The sequence below is a fragment of the Zeus faber genome (genome assembly GCF_960531495.2).
Source record: "Zeus faber genome assembly, chromosome: 6".
NCBI lineage: Eukaryota > Metazoa > Chordata > Actinopteri > Zeiformes > Zeidae > Zeus > Zeus faber.
Window position 1 is genome coordinate 4,228,267 of NC_137201.1, and position 18,090 is coordinate 4,246,356.

Consider the following 18,090-nt stretch of genomic DNA (forward strand, 5'->3'; position numbering starts at 1 on the left):
CCTTAATGGAAGAAACAGTCTTTGAAAAGGGACAACAGTGCAACAGTGAGCAAAAACAAGCAGCATGTATAGTACATGCTGTGGGATGACCCTCACCCATGGCCCTGCTGGTCCTCATCAGGACTTCTCCCACTTTGAGTCGGGTCTCCAGCGAGCGCTCCTTGTGGGAGTTGAGAAGGGACGGTCCGTTCCGGAAGTCTCCCACGAGCCTTTGCAAGATCCTGTTTGGGAAGGAGTCCGCTAGCACGGCCAGGCCTGCAAGACGTAAACAAACACATAAATCAGACAGTAGCCCCCTTAATTAAACTCCATTTATGGTCAAATAATACAAACATTCACTGCACGTGCTCTTTTACCTTGGACGGCAGACAGGTAGACAAAGGAGTCTTCATGCTCCAGGTTTTCCATGAAGAGCTGGAGGGTATGGACATGCATCATTTGGGTTAATGACTACAAATGCATAATATACATGCATATATACAGGTCTTTCTACCTCGTCTTATTGTTAATTTAATGCAGCCTTCAGTCAACTACACTTCCTGCTGTTTAAAAGTGCCGTTTTAACAATAGCTTAAAATGTGGTACTTTTGGTGCTAAAATTGAATTTGTCGGAAATGTATGTCGCTCAGCGTTTAATCAGTTAAGCTGCAGGAAGTGACGGAAATAATAAATGTCGCTACAATGTACAAATAAAAAACAGAAGTTGGCCTCTAAAGGGCGTGAATATAGAAAGCATATTTTCATACATTTTGAAGACTTTATGTCCCAACATACAACATACCACATCACTGAAATCTTTGCTTGGTTTACTTTGGTATTTAATATGGTATTTGTTACCCGAGACAAAGCTAGCGACAAGAAGAGTAAAGACTAGCTATTCTTTCAAATCTAGTGAGGTAATGTGAAATCGAAGCTTTCTACATATTACTGAGGACTCCTGTGCAACCCCTAGAGTAGCTCCTCCAACTGCTTTGAGGTGGTCTCCAGATACCAACCAATGCCCTGGAGGACAAGCAATTGGGCACGAACATATAATAATCGAAGTACAATAGGGCTGTTATCAAAGGGAATAATCCAGACACTACACCCCAGGTGAAGGAGGTCTCCTGATGAGATCTAGAGATCTATGGAGGAGCCCTGAACAAGAGGTTGAAGACCCTTGTGAATTCGATAAACTAGCGTAGCTAGTTGCGCTCAGTAAACTGTAAATGGCTCAACATCAAAAAAAAACAACAAAAAAAAACAGCACCTCAGTTGAGGAAATATCCCCACCACCTCAAGAGATGAGCAGAAGAAGGCCAACTTGAGAGACAAGGTGACTATCTTTGAGCAAAGACCCTGGTAAACGCTACAGTTTGAAAGGGAATTCTTGGACTTCCAGTGTAATGCACATAACACAGTGTTTAGATAGTCAATACAATTTGGTAGATATATAAGATGAAATGTCTGTACTATAGATATCATGGAAAGAAAAAGGTTGGTCAAAGTTAGAAGCGTCATTAATTTAAAATAAGGACAAAATATTGTTAACCATGTTTGAGCAAAGGTAGAAGGTCGAAAGGAGGAGGCCCTCCCAAAAAAAAGATGAGAGAGAAAGGGAGAGAGAGCGAGAGAGAAAGAGGGGGGTAGGTGATCGATAAGCGAGCCCCATGGCGCACCAGTAGGGGGTCTACAGCCGTCAAAGTTGGACACAGCAGGACGGGGAGTGGGAGGATCTCATTACAGTGAATAGCTAATATGATGCGCTCTCTCCCTTCTCATACCCATGCCACCATAACAAGTCCCCAGAGACTGTGACCGTCCGCCGACCACCCCCCCGGGGTGGATGTTGGACTGGCTCATTAATTAAACATACAGTGTTGTCTCTGTGTACATGTAGGAAGGGATAATTTATTTATTTTAATCGTTGTTGAGTTTCTGGTCTGTACAAAAAGCCAAAATTGTATTATTTGTATTATTTTCTTATTTGGCATGTAGGAAATTTTACTTCCAAACGTAATATTAAAAACAACAACAACACACAAACTGCATATTTTGGGATCTATGAAATGAAGAAAAGTCACATAATAGAGAAATTTGTCATTGTCCATTTGTCAATTTCTCTCTATAAATAAAATATATATAAAGAGAGAAATTCTTTTTTTTTTTTTTAATTCCTTTTTTTTAAATTGTATTTCTTATCCTATTGCTTATATTTTTATCCTACCTTAATTACATAAAATAAATGGGGGTATAGTTGCTAGTAGTAGTAGTAGCTTATATTGGTCAACGCAATTTGGCTGTTTGGAATACAGTTGAAGGTATGATATCAATGTTTTCCAATTTTCTTAGCAGTGGTGTTTGTGTTGTGGAGGAAGCACTCATATTTACCTCACCTAACTCATTTTACTAGGTTAACTTATATCAAGTATTAAGTCATAACTATATTAACAAAACAAAGAAAAAAAACTCACTGTGAGGACTTTTTCCTGGTTATGGACGGCCTCAGAGTCCTTCTCCCGCACCATCCTCGTCAGGGCCCTCAGTGCCACCGCTCTGGTCGGCACGTCAGGGTCACATGCCTCCAGCAGCCAATCAGGAAAGGCCTTGGCAGCAGGACAGCCCGGATCGTCCTGGAGGTCGGAACAGCGGTCTCCCCCCATGGGCTGTGCATTCCAATTCCGCCTGGGGACACGTTGGGGTGTCTGCCGGTCTCCAGCCTCAGTGTCAGCTTGGGTCCCAACTCCAGCGCCGCTAGTGTCAGCGGCGAGACATGATGAAATTTCTTCGTTTTTGTCTTTTTTTAGAGTCTGTGTTTCGCTCCTGCGGTTTTGCAACGTTTCAGACCCTCTGGAGCGCTGGCTGGCAGGCAGAAGGTTCTCAGGCCTGTAGACACCATGCGTAGCAATGACTGCTCTTAAACCCGACGCCAGCTTCTGGAAGACCACGTCGGGGTGCTTCTGCGAAAGCTGCTCCAGAGACGGGAGCAACCTGGACATGCAGGTGTAGTCCTCAGCACTGAGCTGTGGGACGCAATAACAAAAAATAAACGAGCAGACAAAGGAAAAGGGTGTTCAGGGTGTAACATAAAAAATGGAGTGGTGTGCATTCAATTGGAGATGGATATGTAAATAAGTAAGTAATTCTATGGTTAGTAATGAGTACCTGAGGTTCAGAGAGCAGGGTGGCTACCAGGCCCATACCCATGCCGAGAGTTTGGCTCTCCACTGGGTTCTCAGCTCCAGAACCAGGGGCCCGACCCAGAGCTACACAGGCCCTCTGGAGCAGGGACACCATGAAGTCCACAACCTGGAAGGAAAGAAAGCAAGAAACAAGAATGTTTAGATGACATTTCTCTAGCTTTAGATTTATTGTTGATTAAATACACGTACTTCTCACTTAACGACCGAGTTGCGTTCCAAGGACCAGGTTGTTAAGCGATTTGGTCGATAAGCGAGGACCCGTGTTATTTCACGGAAAGGGGGCGTGGCCATTGCGTCTCAGCATCAAGCATCTCATCGCACATCACCCTTTGTATACTTTATACACTATATACACTAAAAACACTATATATACTATATACACTGTATACATCTCATCACTGTTGTCAGTCTCATTCCCACAGTCTGTCAGTATTCACAACACTACCGTTGGCAATGGCACACCACCTTACCATGAAATAACACGGGTCCTCGCTTATCGACCAATACACTTAATGACCTGGTCCTAGGAACAAAACTTGGTCGTTAAGTAAGGAGTACCTGTTTTTAGTACAATACAGACTGGTCAGAGAGCTGGTCGTAAGTCCCAATGGTCGTTTAACAGGTAGGTCGTTAAGTGAGGAGTACCTATATAAAGAATTTCAACGTTCAATTGTCTTTCATGACTAAATCCAATCCATACAAGTACTTTTTCAGACCTATGGATTCTTAAGGCTTATCACCTGCCTTTCATAAACTGCTCCACGGAACTCTCACCCCTCTTGTCTTTGGTCAATTTCGTGAATTTAATCACATTTGTGCATATGGACTCGGACTTCAAACATCAATTGACTCTCTGGTGTGGTGACAGAGTTAAATATTGCCTTCCTGAACATTATTTCTCAGGGTAATACAGGACAGGAATGATCACAGCCCTATCCAGACCCTCAAAGACAAAGACAAGGAAAGCCTAAAATAGGAGATTACCCACTGAATCTGGGTCAGTTTATCGGTTTCCCCCCTTAAATCGGTGAAATCATGTTGTTTTTTTTCTCTGGCAGAGTGGCCATAGCAGCAGTCAGGCAGTGAACCAGGTATCCACACAGAAATAATAATAATAATAACAATAATAAAAATAATAATAATAAAAACATTTAGCAGACCGAGTGGCCCATCCATCCTTCCTATCAGAAGGGCTGCCAACAGCCCAGAAAAGCAGCCAGCAGCAGACAAGCTATTTCTGGATGGCAGTAACTCCTGGCCTGCTTCCATTAGAACTAATCCCCGGGGAGGAAAAGGTGTTTTTAAAAATATGCTGAATGGCGGGGGAACAACAGCCTAAAGACCAACTATTTAACAAGGCGGTGCCAATTCCCAAAGGCACTTTTCAAAGGGAAGTTTTAAAACAAGTTATGACGCTTTAGGGCCAAAATGGAAGTAACTTAAAAGCTGTTTTAACCTACAAGGTGTCGTTGACACAAAAATAGTAAATTAGGAAGGAAATCAAACGAGCTAAATTCTGGGAGAACACAGCGTATTTTGTCACAGTCAGATAATATGGATGTTACGATTGCTTTGCTATTTTTAGCTCAAGGTGTATTCTCCCATTAGAGATGTTGCAATCGTGACATTTTAGTTGCCATAAGAATAATAGCGATTAACAATTGAATTGTCCTGTTTTATGTCCTATGATTTTTTGATTTTATGTCCTAAATCAATGATTTATGTCTCGGTTGTAATGACATGAAATGGTCTTGTTCAAGAATTTGTTATTTTAATTCTAAGCCTGTAATGGAGCAATACTACACATCCATCTCATGAGGAAGAACCATTTATACATTTCATGATTAGGTTGAACATTCGATTTCAGCAGTAGTGATCGGGCAATTACGTAATAATCGGAACAGCTCTGATCTCTGACATTTCTTATCTTGGGCTGTGGAGTTCTGGTTTCATACCGTCATGGTGTGTAATGAACCAGTCCTACTGCCTTGTACAGACATTCTGACCCTTGTGCAGTGAGCCCCAGCTCGTTTGCGCTTGCCAAGCGCATTTTTCTTTGGCCAAGTTCCAAAAGTACAGAGCGTTCCTGCGGTGGCAGAGTGACCTGGTAGTAACACATAGGTCACCCCTCCTCAAAGGGCTCTTCTGAAACGATGGCAAACTCCCCTCGGATGAGCTGGGGTTAAAGAAATCGGATTCCTTAAACTTGGTGTTAGTGGCATGTGGCATTCATCAGTTTTGGGTTAATATAAGCAGGTGGAACTTATGATCATTGGTTGAGGTATCCTTGAAATGTTTCATACGTATTGTCGTCCAAGTTTGATTCACACCAATTTACATTTGTATCAACAAATATTGATTGAACTATAAAAATTCACAGAAAATTGAAGAAAACTGAACAAATGCCATATAAATCCATGGTTTGTCTCTAAATTGTCGTAAAAATCAAAAAATTTGAACTCATGATACATTACTCAAAAACTGTAACTCGTGCTACATTTCACAGAATCCGGAGAACTGAAATACGTATCTAAGACGACTAAACTGGACCCCGTGTATTGCAGCTCTAGGCAGACAGCTTGAGCCAGGGCTGCGTTCAAAGGAAACTCAGAAAACTGCAACTTGTGCTGCATTTTACAAAACCCCGGAAACTATAATCATTCAAAGAAGACGTTTTCGCACCACTGGAAGTTTAAAGAACCATTGGAGGATCCAACCTTTTCTTTTGTGTCCACACTGTCATCCAGGAACGATCGTAATTCTTAAAACACCATTTTTCAGGCATATTTCAACTGAACGCCAGAAGAGCAACATTCAGATGTAAGTGCATGTTGATTGGTCCAGACGTAAATCCACAGTGTTTGTAACTTTTGTTTCAGAGAACCCAGAAAACTGTAATACGTACCCAAAACAAATAAACTTGACCCTGTGTATTGCTGCCTGCAGCTATATTTATTATTAAGGGTCCAGCCCGCAGGGCCCTGGATCCCTTATTGTTATTGTAAGGAGGAAAAAGAAAACAAAATTCTGAGTTTTGAAGCCTAAGACTATCTGGAAAACCAACTTCTGCATAACACACGAACATGGTTGATGTCTTGTTTGAATTGGGCACAAAGACCATGTGGTCAAAGGTTCATCCAAATTTATCCACATACGGAGCAGATATTCGCGAAAAACCAAACAAATCTGACCCAAAATATGTCACACGTTCGAAATTGAACGAGGTGAGATTAACAGAAAGACGCTTTATGACGTAATCATATTGACTACAAATGTACAGATTCCGATTGAGAATTCCTAGTTGGACCGAGTCCATACAGCGGCGTGAAAATGGTCTCTGTGTAGTCTTTTAAAATGACCAAACTACAGATTTACGTGTGAATTTATATAGCTTCTTACCTCGTAGATGTGTTTTATTGATATTTTAAATCCTTGATCGACATTACTTGGCAGGATTAATAACAAAAGAACAGGAAATAATCCTTGAAATGTAAACTGAGCATCCCTCAAAAAAACTGTAATGTTTGACTCAATAAGGAGTTCAAAATCGACGTAATGTCGGAAAAATAAAAGCCGTGCAATGGTAATTACGCACAGAAATATCACCGAAAATCTAGGACAATAAAGAAGACATTGTTCAAAAATCCAGTCATCAAGGTCAGTCACAATATTAAAAAGAAAGTACTGAAGAAACAAGATGAGCAACCAGGTAGTGTGTCAGATATAAAGCCAGAGAATAGTTATGGTATAGTATATAGCATATATGTGTGTGTGTATATGTGTGAGACAATAGACCCGGGGGAGTTAACTATTTAACTAACAATTTCAGAGTAAACTCTGAAATTGTGCTGCGTTTCAGACGTCAAACGTCCCTGCATTTAACCACAGAGCGCAGATTCGGGAACCTCGGAAACCTGTAATATGTAACTTACGATTACTAAACAGGACACTGTATTGCTGCCTGCAGCTATATTTATTATGATTATTATTATGATTATTATTATTATTATTATAATGGAGGGGTTTACCAAAACCTGTTTTATAATTAATGGCCCAGGGACACCAATAGGGACAGATGTATCAACCAATCACGAGGGATTTTTCTTTTTGAAAGTGGTGGTTTCATCCAATGCTGAAGTGAGGGAGGTTCTAACCTGAAAGTTTCACTGCTATTCAGATTCTTAGAGTCCCCACCACCCCCACCAGTGGTTTGTTCTCAACAAACCTCAGCCTTCTCGGACTTCACAGGCTGCAAACAGCCATTCATTCCTGGGATTCAGTGAGGTTTGCAGGTGTACATGGGGCCAGAATCCGTTTTTTCATGCAGTGCAACACATTGAACCTTATGGCGGATGAGCTGCTACAACAACAGAAGACCACATCAGGTTCCACTTCTGTCAGCTAAGAACAGAAAGCTGAGGTGGAGTGAGCACAAAAACCGAACAGTTGGAGACTGGAAAAATCTCATGAACCTCGATTTCTGCTGAGGCACACAGATGGTAGGGTCAGAATTTGGCGGAAACAGCATGAATCCATGGACCCAACATGCCTTGTGTCAAAAGTCCAGGCTGGTGGCAGTGGTGTAATGGTGTGGTTTTCTTGCCACACTTTGGGCCCATTGATATCAATCAATCATCACTTGAATGCCACAGCGAATTTGAGTACAGGTACTCCTCACTTAACGTCCGATTTCCGTTCCTACGGCCAGGTCGTTAAGCTATTGGTTGATAAGAGAGTCAAGTCACACTTTATTTCGAAAGTGCATTTCATACCAGGGCAACACACCCGTTATCTCACGGTAAGGGGGCGTGAGGATTGCGAACTCTAGTGTAGTGAATACTGACCGACTGCAGGAACGAGACAGACTGAGAAAGGGTGATGCGCGATGAGATGCTTGACGCCGAGACGCTGCGGTATTGTACGCAGCGCACAATACAGACTGGTCAGAGAGCTGGTCGTAAGTCTGAACGGTCCATAAACAGGTCGGTCGTTAAGTGAGGACTAAATGTATTATTGCTGACCAAGTGCATCCCTTCATGGCCACAATTTACCCATCTTCTAATGGCTACTTCCAGCATGATAAAGCACGATGTCACAAAGCAAAAGTCTTCTCAAACTGGTTTTATGAACATGACAGTGAGTTCAATGTTCTTCAGTGGCCTTCCCAGTCACCGGATCTGAATCAAATAGAACACCTTTGGGATGTGAAAAAGGGGAGATTTGCAAGATGAATGGGCAGCTGACAAATCTCCAGGAATTGTGTGATGTAATCATGTCAACATGGACCGGAATCTAAAAGGAATGTTTCCAACAACTTGTGGAATAAATGCCAAGAAGAAATGATGCTGTTTTGAGAGGAAATGGAGGCCCTACCCAGTATTACTATAGTGTGCCTAATAAAGTGCTGGGGGTATCACACACACACACACACACACACACACACACACACACACACACACACACACACACACACACACACACACACACACACACACACACACACACACACACACACACACACACACACACACACACACACACACACACACACAGCACTTTATTAGGAACACCATATACACTACTCACAAAAAGTGAGGGATATTTGGCTTTCGGGTGAAATTTATGGAAAATGTAAAAAGTTCACACTACAGTGATATTATATCATGAATATCATTATATCATCTGCTGAGGCATGGCACCCCGCTCCTCTTGAAGGGCGGCCCTCAGGTCATTGAGGTTCTGGGGTACAGAGTTACGAGCCTCTACACGGCCACTCAGCTGATCCCATAGGTTTTCTATGGGATTCAGGTCTGGAGAAAGTGCAGGCCACTCCATTTGAGGTGCCCCAGTCTCCAGCAGCCGTTCCCTCCATGAGCTGGAGCATTGTCGTCCATGAAGATGAAATGAGGCCTGTGTTGTTCATGCAGGGGCACAATGACTGGATGAATGATGTTATTCAGGTAGTATGGGCTTGTACTGTACCATTCACAAAGTGTAGGGCAGTTCTGTATTGACTAGACACACCTGCCCACACTGTAACACCACCACCACCAAAGGCTCGTCTGGTGACAACAGTGGCTGATGCATAGCGCTCTCCTTGACGTCTCCAACATCGTTGGCGGCCATCATTTCTGCTCAACGTGAATCGACTTTCATCGGAGAACAGCACTGAGGCCACTGGTCCCTCGTCCAGTGTAAATGCTCCCTGGCCCATGCAAGACGATGATGCCTGTGCCTGGTGGTGTGGTCAGGTACCCTTGCAGGTTGTCTAGCACGCAGACCACGCTGATGTCAATGGTTTCGAATGGTCTGACGTGACACTTGGGTGCCTCTCACCTCCCTTAAATGTGTCTGGAGTTGAGTGGCATTCATCATCCGGTTCCGCAGGGCACTGTTCACAATGAAGCGCTCATCAGTGTGGGATGTGGCCAAAGGACGTCCACTTCTATGTCTTTCTGTGACTCTTCCAGTCTCTGTATCTCTGTTGGAACCTGCTGATAACACTCTGTGACACTAAGCTCAGTGGTCACTTCCCTCTGAGAACATCCTGTTTGAAGCTTACAATGGTGAGGTACTGTTGATCAGTTGTTAGGTGTCGTCTTGGTCTCATGATGTCAAAATGTGAACAGCAGGTTGAAGAGAACTGTTTAAATACCAATTCTAATTGAACCAGGAAATGTATTGGTCAATTCATGGATCAAACACCTGTTGTGAATTTTGCCATTCAGCTCCTTGTTAGAGAACAGCAAGTTGTGCAAAAAGTACTGAAACATTGAACAGTTGGACATGTGCATTCAAAAGTTTAGAGAAGGTCAAATTAAGTTCACCTGTAAAGGTTATAGTGCATTTTAGGTTCATCCTGAAATTTCACCCGAAAGCCGAATATCCCTAACTTTTTGTGAATAGTGTGTGTGTGTGTTATATATATATATATATATGAGTCCAACTCAGGCTCATCAGACTGAACTATAATGTAATGCAAAATATGATGCACCAGAAATGAACTGCCTAAAATTTCCAGACCACATAGCATCATATGTTTTTGGTTATGCTTTCTTATCATTAAAATGGAACACTGTATCATAATATGCCTTCATTTCATGGTTTCTATACCACTGAAAGAAGATACATGATATCAATGAATGGGCAAGACCGAAGAGCAAGCATCAACTTGTGATGTGTTTGTATAGCTGGAAAAAATAGAAAAAAAAACACCTTATGCGCGCGCGCACACACACACACACACACACACACACACACACACACACACACACACACACACACACACACACACACACACACACACACACACACACACACACACACACACACACACACACACCTGTGTGGTTTCCCTCAGCAGCACGGTATGCGGCAGGCCCTCGCACAGGGCCGCCAGCACTTGGAGCACAGAGAGCCTCTGACCGTGCCCTGCAGCACACCCCGACAGGTGCTGCTCCACCTCCAACAGGGTCATGGAACCCAGGTCCACATTCCCCCCCTCCTCCTCTTCTTCTTCTTCTTCCTCCTCCTCCACTTCTTCAGCCCAACGAGTCAGCTCCTATCATAGTGGGAGCGGTGAGTGTTCGCAGAAAGATGCCGGATACTGAGGTAATTAGGGTGAAGAAATAACATATACCTGCAACAGCTCCAGGAAGAAGTCCCCTGGCAGGTCGCTGTCCTTGAGCCCTGCTAGCAGTTGCACCAGACATTCCAGCCTCCACTGTTCCCCTGATAGGCGCTCGAACAACGCCTCTTCCTCATCGCTTGTCAGTGGTAAAGAAGAAGAAATAACCAATTGATTACAATCAAATTCAAAGTCAATTTAGACTTGAAGCCGTTTGACAATAACCGATATAACCAGTATATGGCTGATGCGGAAAGTTAATTGAATGTGCCATCGGAACTCATCTGCCACACAACATGATTATATTGATTAAACCCACCTATGCGTCTTTCTGGGACTCAGCTTGGCCCCGCCCTCACTGCCAAGGGTGAAGTGGAACTCGGGCCCCGCACCACAGGGCTGCCCGCCCAAGCCAGACAGCAGCCTCAGCGCCGAGAGGGCCTGGGTGGGCTCGGCATGGCCCAGGTACCACAGCGAGATCTCCCGGCATGGGGCGCTGTGGAGCCCAACACCATATGAAGTCAAACAATGGCGATTTACTGAATGGTTGAGGCATTCGGAGGCCACTTCACGGCTGTGAAGCTCACATTTTCATACTCATATTTTCCCTCCAAGGGGAAAAGAGGAGCGTGGCTTGTAATTGACCATTACACATTAGCTGCACCACGGCAACCAGCGAAATAGGAACCAACACTAGGCTACTGGTGTCACTGTCAATAAGGAGAGTGATGTTGAATGTTATATTAAAGTACCATTTTCACGAGACCTTGACATCAATGAAATTCTGTTACACTGGACAAAATACAACACCACTGGAGGTTGCCTTTACTTTAAGATGGTGCACTAGCATTTTATTCCACACATTACGTGGAGATCGCTAAGTAATATTTTAACAGCGTTTTATAAAAAAAAAAAAAATTTTTTTTTTTTTTTTATTCCCCACCCCCCCACACACAATTGACACTAATATTCAATTATCAGAAACTCTCACATTACAGTCCCCTCAACTTTAATTCCTCTCTTAAGACGCAGGACTTTTAATTCCTCTCTTTACTTTCATCTCTTACGATCTTTACGACCTTCCATACTTTCTTAATCCAAGTGTTTTCTCTGAGCCGAACCAGCCGTACCTACCTTCTAACCCTCCCTGCATCTGTTTGTCGTATAAAATAATACAATGTCTAAACATGCCAGTCTGACTCCAACAACCTGGATGTCTCCACTCATACCCCTTTCCCACGGCACCAAAAACCCAGTAACACTCGCTAACATCCGGCATTTGTCACCATTGGGAAAGGAAAAATGTTGTGAGTGTGTGGATCCACCGTGGGAAGCACAGCAGAGGACCCCCGCGCCCCCCGCCGGTCCCCACTCCCCACCAGCAGCACCGGTAGAAGCAGTATGGAGCACCCGCACACGGGCACTCCATACTGTAGTGTTCGGTTGTTCATGAACGATCCAATTCTTTTGAATGGCTCAAAATTCTTTTTTCAGGTTTTACAGTTTTACGTCATTGTTTGTTTAAGATGCTGTCTCCTCTACTGTTTTGTTCCCAATCACACTGGAACCGTGTCTCATCACAAACACGTCCCTTTTCTGGCGTGTTCATAACATTGAACGTGATGCACCAGAAAAAAAAAAAACACATTTCTCCTGGCAATGGGAATTATTATTATTATTATTTTTTTATATTTTTTTTGTCAATCGCCTATTTTTAGCAGGTTGATCCAAGTTTAAAAAACGTATCTCAACACACTTATTTTGGTGTCGGCTTTCGATAATTAAAAGTGTGAATTAAAATAAAAAGCTCCCTTTCACAAAAAAACTGCTAGACTGGCGTAACAAAAAAAAAAGTCAAGAAAAGTCAAAAAAAGAACGGCAGAGGACAATAAGCCGGAATGGGCGAGGACATACCGCAGGTGGGAGATATTCTGCTTGGTGAAACAGAACAGGGAGAACACCACAGGGAGCACCGCGTCCAGAGCCTTCAACAGAGGAACAGACTGACTGTTCCCTACAACCCAGATCTGGCAACGAGGCAAGTATGCGGACATGAGGGGGGCAAGCAAAGGGAGACAGAGGTTACTCATGCATTTAAAGAAAATTTCGTAAGTTGTGGCGAAAATTCTTATTTATTCGGCTCGCCTCGCTCAAGAAGCTTTATAAAAACGTAGTTTAATAGGACCCTGACTCTGACCCTTACCTTGTACACATCTTCAATACAGCGTGTCAGCTCCAATTCCTCCACCGTGGCCTCTGGATTACACTCGCCTGGGCAGGAAAACAAAAAGAAACAAATTGTTAACAAACAACAACAAGAGTTTAAAATAAATCACAGACACACAACCTATAGCACAGAAATTATTAAAGGGGACCTATTATGCTCCTTTTAAACAGGTAGACAGGTAATATAAGTCTCTGAGGTTCCCAAAACATGTTTAAAGTTTTTTGCTAAAAATACTAGTCAGATTATGCCTTCTAGCCATTCTAACATCCCTTTATAACCCCCCTGTTCCTGACGTTCTGTTTCAGTGTGTACTTTTGTGTGTGCTTTAAATGAAAATGCTGTTGTCCCACATCCCGCACACACTCCGGAACTAAACTCCAGTTCTGTGAGCCCGTTGTATGAAGTAAGTAAACCTTTACTTATTTCACCTTATAAGTCCACCAAAATCTGAATGCACCATTGTTTCTGAACAAATATGAGGCGAGAAATAAGCCATCCAGTTGCTGAATCTTCACTCATATTAGATCTACAAGGCCTAATTTAAAAGTTTGTTCTAACTTTTATAAGGCAAGGGCACTGCTACACTGCTGGTTGCATTGCACGGGACACAAAATTAGGACACCACACAGGGCTTTTTTTTTTTGTTTGTTTAATTCGGAAAACATCTGAAAATAAAATGAAAAAAATAAAAAAATACATCTGCAAGAAAAACACATTGCGCATACTTAAAAAAAATATATATATTTTTAAGAAAGCAACATACAGCACAATTTTTTTTTAAATATTTACATTTCCCTTATCTGCTGCAGTTGTGTCATGGACAGTTAGTATTTATTCCTCTTTCTTTTAAAAGATTTGCGCTGCTCAACAACAGAGCAGTTCCCATAATTAGCGCTTAGCTTTGATACCAGCAGTGGCGCTCCAGCTGTGGGTGGAGTTCCTCAAATAGGCTGCAGTTCTAATTCTACTGAGGCCCTAAATGACGTACATAAGTGTTGAAAATCTGGATGGTTTGTTTCATGCACTGAAAATGTTAGTTTTTCATGATAGGTCCCCTTTAAAAGAACCCAAAGGAAGTAGAAAGCAACAGATTTGGAACCCACCGGTAGCGAGGATGCAGCGTTGCAGGGGACCAAGGAGGGCGTCAGAGATATACTGCTGGCCGAACTGTGGCTTCTCCTCCACTATGGCCAGCACTGCCCTGGTGGCCACCTGCTGGAACTGCAGTGCTGTCAGCTTGTCTCTGAAGTGCAGGAGGTCTAGGATCTGGCCAGACCACATTTCAAGGCGCGTTACAAAGTAGACTGCAGAGACGAGCTTGAGTGGCAACATTAAAATGGTGAGACGAATTTACAAAGATTAGGAATCAAATTTAAATCGCTGTCACTGTGGCACCTGGCAGAGACACTGTCAAGTGTGTTTATGTGGTAAATGAATTACAATAAGAACAGATCATCACATATGATCAGGCGATAAAGTTCCCTACACTTTGAATGTACTGCAGAAATACAGAAAGACACAAGGTTCCTGTTTTAGGAAAAGGACATTTCACATTTTGTGTAAGGCTTAGATGTTTGCCCCATTGGACTAAAATAAGCACAGCGAGAAACTGCAGCAACTTGGTACGTTTCTCGATAGTACAGCGTTAAAAGATTCATGGTGTTTTCAGCTGTTAATACTGCTGCAACATGCTAGAAAAATAAAATAACTTTCCTTGAAGTAAATATGTATGGTCTTCCAATACAGGTTAATTCAAATCACCTAGTCCCAATATGTGCTTTTCTATGATATGACGATGTGATTTGCAGCAAAAATGCCTAATTGTGAGTTTAAATCTCTCAACTTTCACTTTGTGCTTTCAAATGCAATGTTTCCATCTTACCTGAGGGCAGACCTGTCTGTAGTAGCTCTCTGCTGAGATGGACTGCTGCGGACAGGCTGCGAGGATCCTGGCCACGCCGTCACACTTTCTCCAGTCAGACTCGCCCCCTAGTGGACACGGCAGGGAGTGACACCTCATTTGAGATACACACAAACTGAGAAGAGGGTAAAGAGAGTTAAAAACATGTGGATCCTGAGATGGTATAAAAGAAGGATCTGATTTTGATGTATATATACTTCACTTGCTGGATGAAAGGTACTCTATAAGTACATTTCGATTCCATTTGAAAGATGGACTAAACACTAAACATAAACAATAAATCCTTCTTTAACAGTGGTACTGCCAGCTCAGGAGCCACATTAACAAAAAATATTTTTGCAAGAGCCAAATTCCTCAAACATCTCATTCCTCCATCAAGCATCCTCCATTAAGCATTTTAAAATACGGCTACTAGTAATATCTTATTAAGGAATAAAAAGCATGATGTATGCAATGATTGCAATTTATTATTACTACCATTACCATACAATTTTTACCATGTTTTTATTACCAATGCACCCCCAAATGTATTATGTATTATTATACACAAATTATGTACAAATGTATTTGGGAAACTGGAAGTTACGTAGAAAAAGTGGCGAGCCGACTCTACCACGCATGTCTGCTGCGGTCGCTGCGGTAGATGCCTTGTTATCTGGAATATCGCACTTAAATTAAGGCTGAGGATTAATGGCTTAAAAGAAAGTTGATTGATATAAAAGTTGTTTTTTCTATTTATTAATTGCATGGAGGTTGTTGTGGTGCTTGTAGCATGGAAACCAATGGAGGATTTGGACACGGTGGTCTCGTGTGGCCCGGTTGGGAGTCTGTTATAGGTTGATGTGGCTAATGGGAAATTCAGTTTTGAATACTGCAGACAATGTCTCAGACAAAATTTATTGAAATACCCATTTAGAATTCACTTTAACGAGCCGCAACTAGTCATAAAAGAGCCGCATACTGCTTGCGCACCGTGGGTTAAGTATCACTGGGTTCAATCGTGTATTTAAAAAAACAACAACATGAAAACACATTAAATAAAAAAATATAATTACATTACATTTAGCAGACGCTTTTATCCAAAGCGACTTACAATTATTCAAACACCGACGGACGCAGCCATCAGGAGCAATTAGGGGTTAAGTGTCTTGCTCAAGGACACTACAGCATGCTAGCAGGAGGAGCCTGGGATCCAACCAGCAACCTTTAGATTACTAGACGACCAGCTCTACCTCCTGAGCTACCGTCCCCGGTTTATTAGTTTACATATTTTTTGAATTGCGGCTTTTGTGATTTGAAAATTACATTCTATTACATTGCGATGACGGTTTGAATTTGATTAATTATTTAGCTCTAACACATGTGACCCATAAGTTCAGATACAGAAGAATTGGGCAGTTGGTACCTGTCCCCTCCTCCAAGATGGCCCTGACTACAGCCTGGACCCCTTTAGGCTGCATCAGACGCTCAGACAGCAGCTGACCGCAGAGGCACCTCAGCCAGGCCGGAGCTGCCCTAGTGGATGGCCTTCCAGGCGGGGCGCTGGGACCCACCTGGGATAGGGGGTGTGGGTTGGGGGTTGGGTATGACAAGGAGAGGCAGAAAGAGAATCTTTTATCTTTTATTTTTGATAGCCAGTCGCATTGTTTATCATCTTTAAAGTGGACAGTTGAATCTGCTGACTGCCTCTTAGTTGATATCATGGATGAGTGTGTGTGCTGGGTCACATGCATGTGTGACAGCAAGACTGGGTGTGTATTAGGAGTGAAACCCTTATCAGGATATAATTTAATCCATACATTCAACTCTACCTGTTTGGGTCGGCCCTGGAGGATCAGCAGCTCTTTGATCACCATGGGTTGGTAGACTTTACCCAGGAGACTTCTCAGGGCCTCCCTGCAGCCTGTGCAGTCTTCTACACTGACCCCCTGTATTAAAAAATAATAAAATAAAAAATAAAAGTCAGAAGTCAACATACTGCATACACCACTGTTTCCCAAAAGGCGATAGGTGTTATCGGCTGCTCAAACCACAGGAATGTACATTATGCTTAACTGGCATGCACATTATTTAAAAGAAACTGGGAGTTTATCCATCCTTGATTTTTGCCCCGGTCTGTATTTGAGGCGGGCCTTTATTTATTTGTGTCACCCACGCCCCGGGAATTAATTAGAGGCCCATTTATGTGCTGAATGAAGACGGGGTATAAAAAAGGAAGATGTGAAAGCATTAACCTTCTCTCGGTCAGCTGCGCCTCCATCAGGCCACTGAGGTCGGTAACCCAGCTGGCACAGGGCCGCCAGGATATCGCCCAGATGCCGTGTGAGGACCAGTGTGGCGAGGGAGCCAAGCTCGGCCAACCGCAGGAGGACCCTAGTGGTGGCCAGAAGGCGGCGGTCTGCCAGCAGGCGGCGCTCTGCCAGCGGCGGGGCATCACGGCGCACCAATCCTCCCACCAAGGCCCCGAATGCCGAGCGCTGACCCAGGGCCACGCCCACCCCGGGCACAAGGTATGGGCAGAGCCCTAGGGAGACGGCGAACTGGAGGGCCACCGCCAGCGTTTTCTCCTGGGTCACGCTGAGGACATCCGGCGGGAGGGGCGGGGCCGCCTCCGGGGTGCGAAGCCTGGCGGGGGCTGGTGCCCGGCTCCGCTCGAAGAGCTCCACCTCAGTGGAGAGGTGGCGTGCCAGGGTGAGGAGGAGTAGGAGACACTCCTGTGCGAAGGCCCACACAACATCCTCCGTGGGGAGGGAGAGCCAAGCCGCCTCGGCCCCCACCTCCTCCCTTAGCCTCCTCACCTCATCCAGGCCCGGGTCACTCTGCAGCCGCCCCAGCAGCGTGGCTCTGTTGGCCTGCAGCGCCACCGACAGGGCTTCCTGTTGTGATGGAGCATCGCTAGCAGAACCCTCTGGGGGAAATAAATCGATCAATAAAATGAATGAGATGCTGTCTAAGTAATTACATACACTACATCTCCCCACATTGCTGTAGGCAGATATAGTCACCAATAACTGATTTCTCATGGCCTGTGCAACAATACCGCTCAATATTATTACAGTGCTATCATAGGGATCATTTGTGGGGATCCTCTCTCTATTACTAACGACTTGTTTAAATTTTTTAGCAAGGTTGG

At 43.6% G+C, this 18,090-nt stretch overlaps 1 protein-coding gene across 1 annotated transcript in view; it reads right to left on the minus strand.

Annotated features, from left to right (window-relative positions):
- The window catches only part of tango6 (transport and golgi organization 6 homolog), a 33,974-nt gene that overhangs the window by 11,393 nt on the left and 4,491 nt on the right, over window positions 1-18,090 (minus strand). Inside the window, exons 4-17 of the mRNA XM_080002344.1 lie at window positions 17,192-17,863; window positions 16,769-16,885; window positions 16,363-16,510; window positions 14,919-15,025; window positions 14,140-14,302; window positions 13,013-13,080; window positions 12,724-12,836; window positions 11,129-11,305; window positions 10,822-10,948; window positions 10,525-10,743; window positions 3,145-3,288; window positions 2,454-3,002; window positions 357-414; window positions 97-255 (exon numbers count right to left, since the gene is read on the minus strand). Of these exons, the coding sequence (XP_079858470.1) occupies window positions 97-255; window positions 357-414; window positions 2,454-3,002; window positions 3,145-3,288; window positions 10,525-10,743; window positions 10,822-10,948; window positions 11,129-11,305; window positions 12,724-12,836; window positions 13,013-13,080; window positions 14,140-14,302; window positions 14,919-15,025; window positions 16,363-16,510; window positions 16,769-16,885; window positions 17,192-17,863 (2,821 nt within the window). The remainder of the gene's footprint in view (window positions 1-96; window positions 256-356; window positions 415-2,453; window positions 3,003-3,144; window positions 3,289-10,524; window positions 10,744-10,821; window positions 10,949-11,128; window positions 11,306-12,723; window positions 12,837-13,012; window positions 13,081-14,139; window positions 14,303-14,918; window positions 15,026-16,362; window positions 16,511-16,768; window positions 16,886-17,191; window positions 17,864-18,090) is intronic.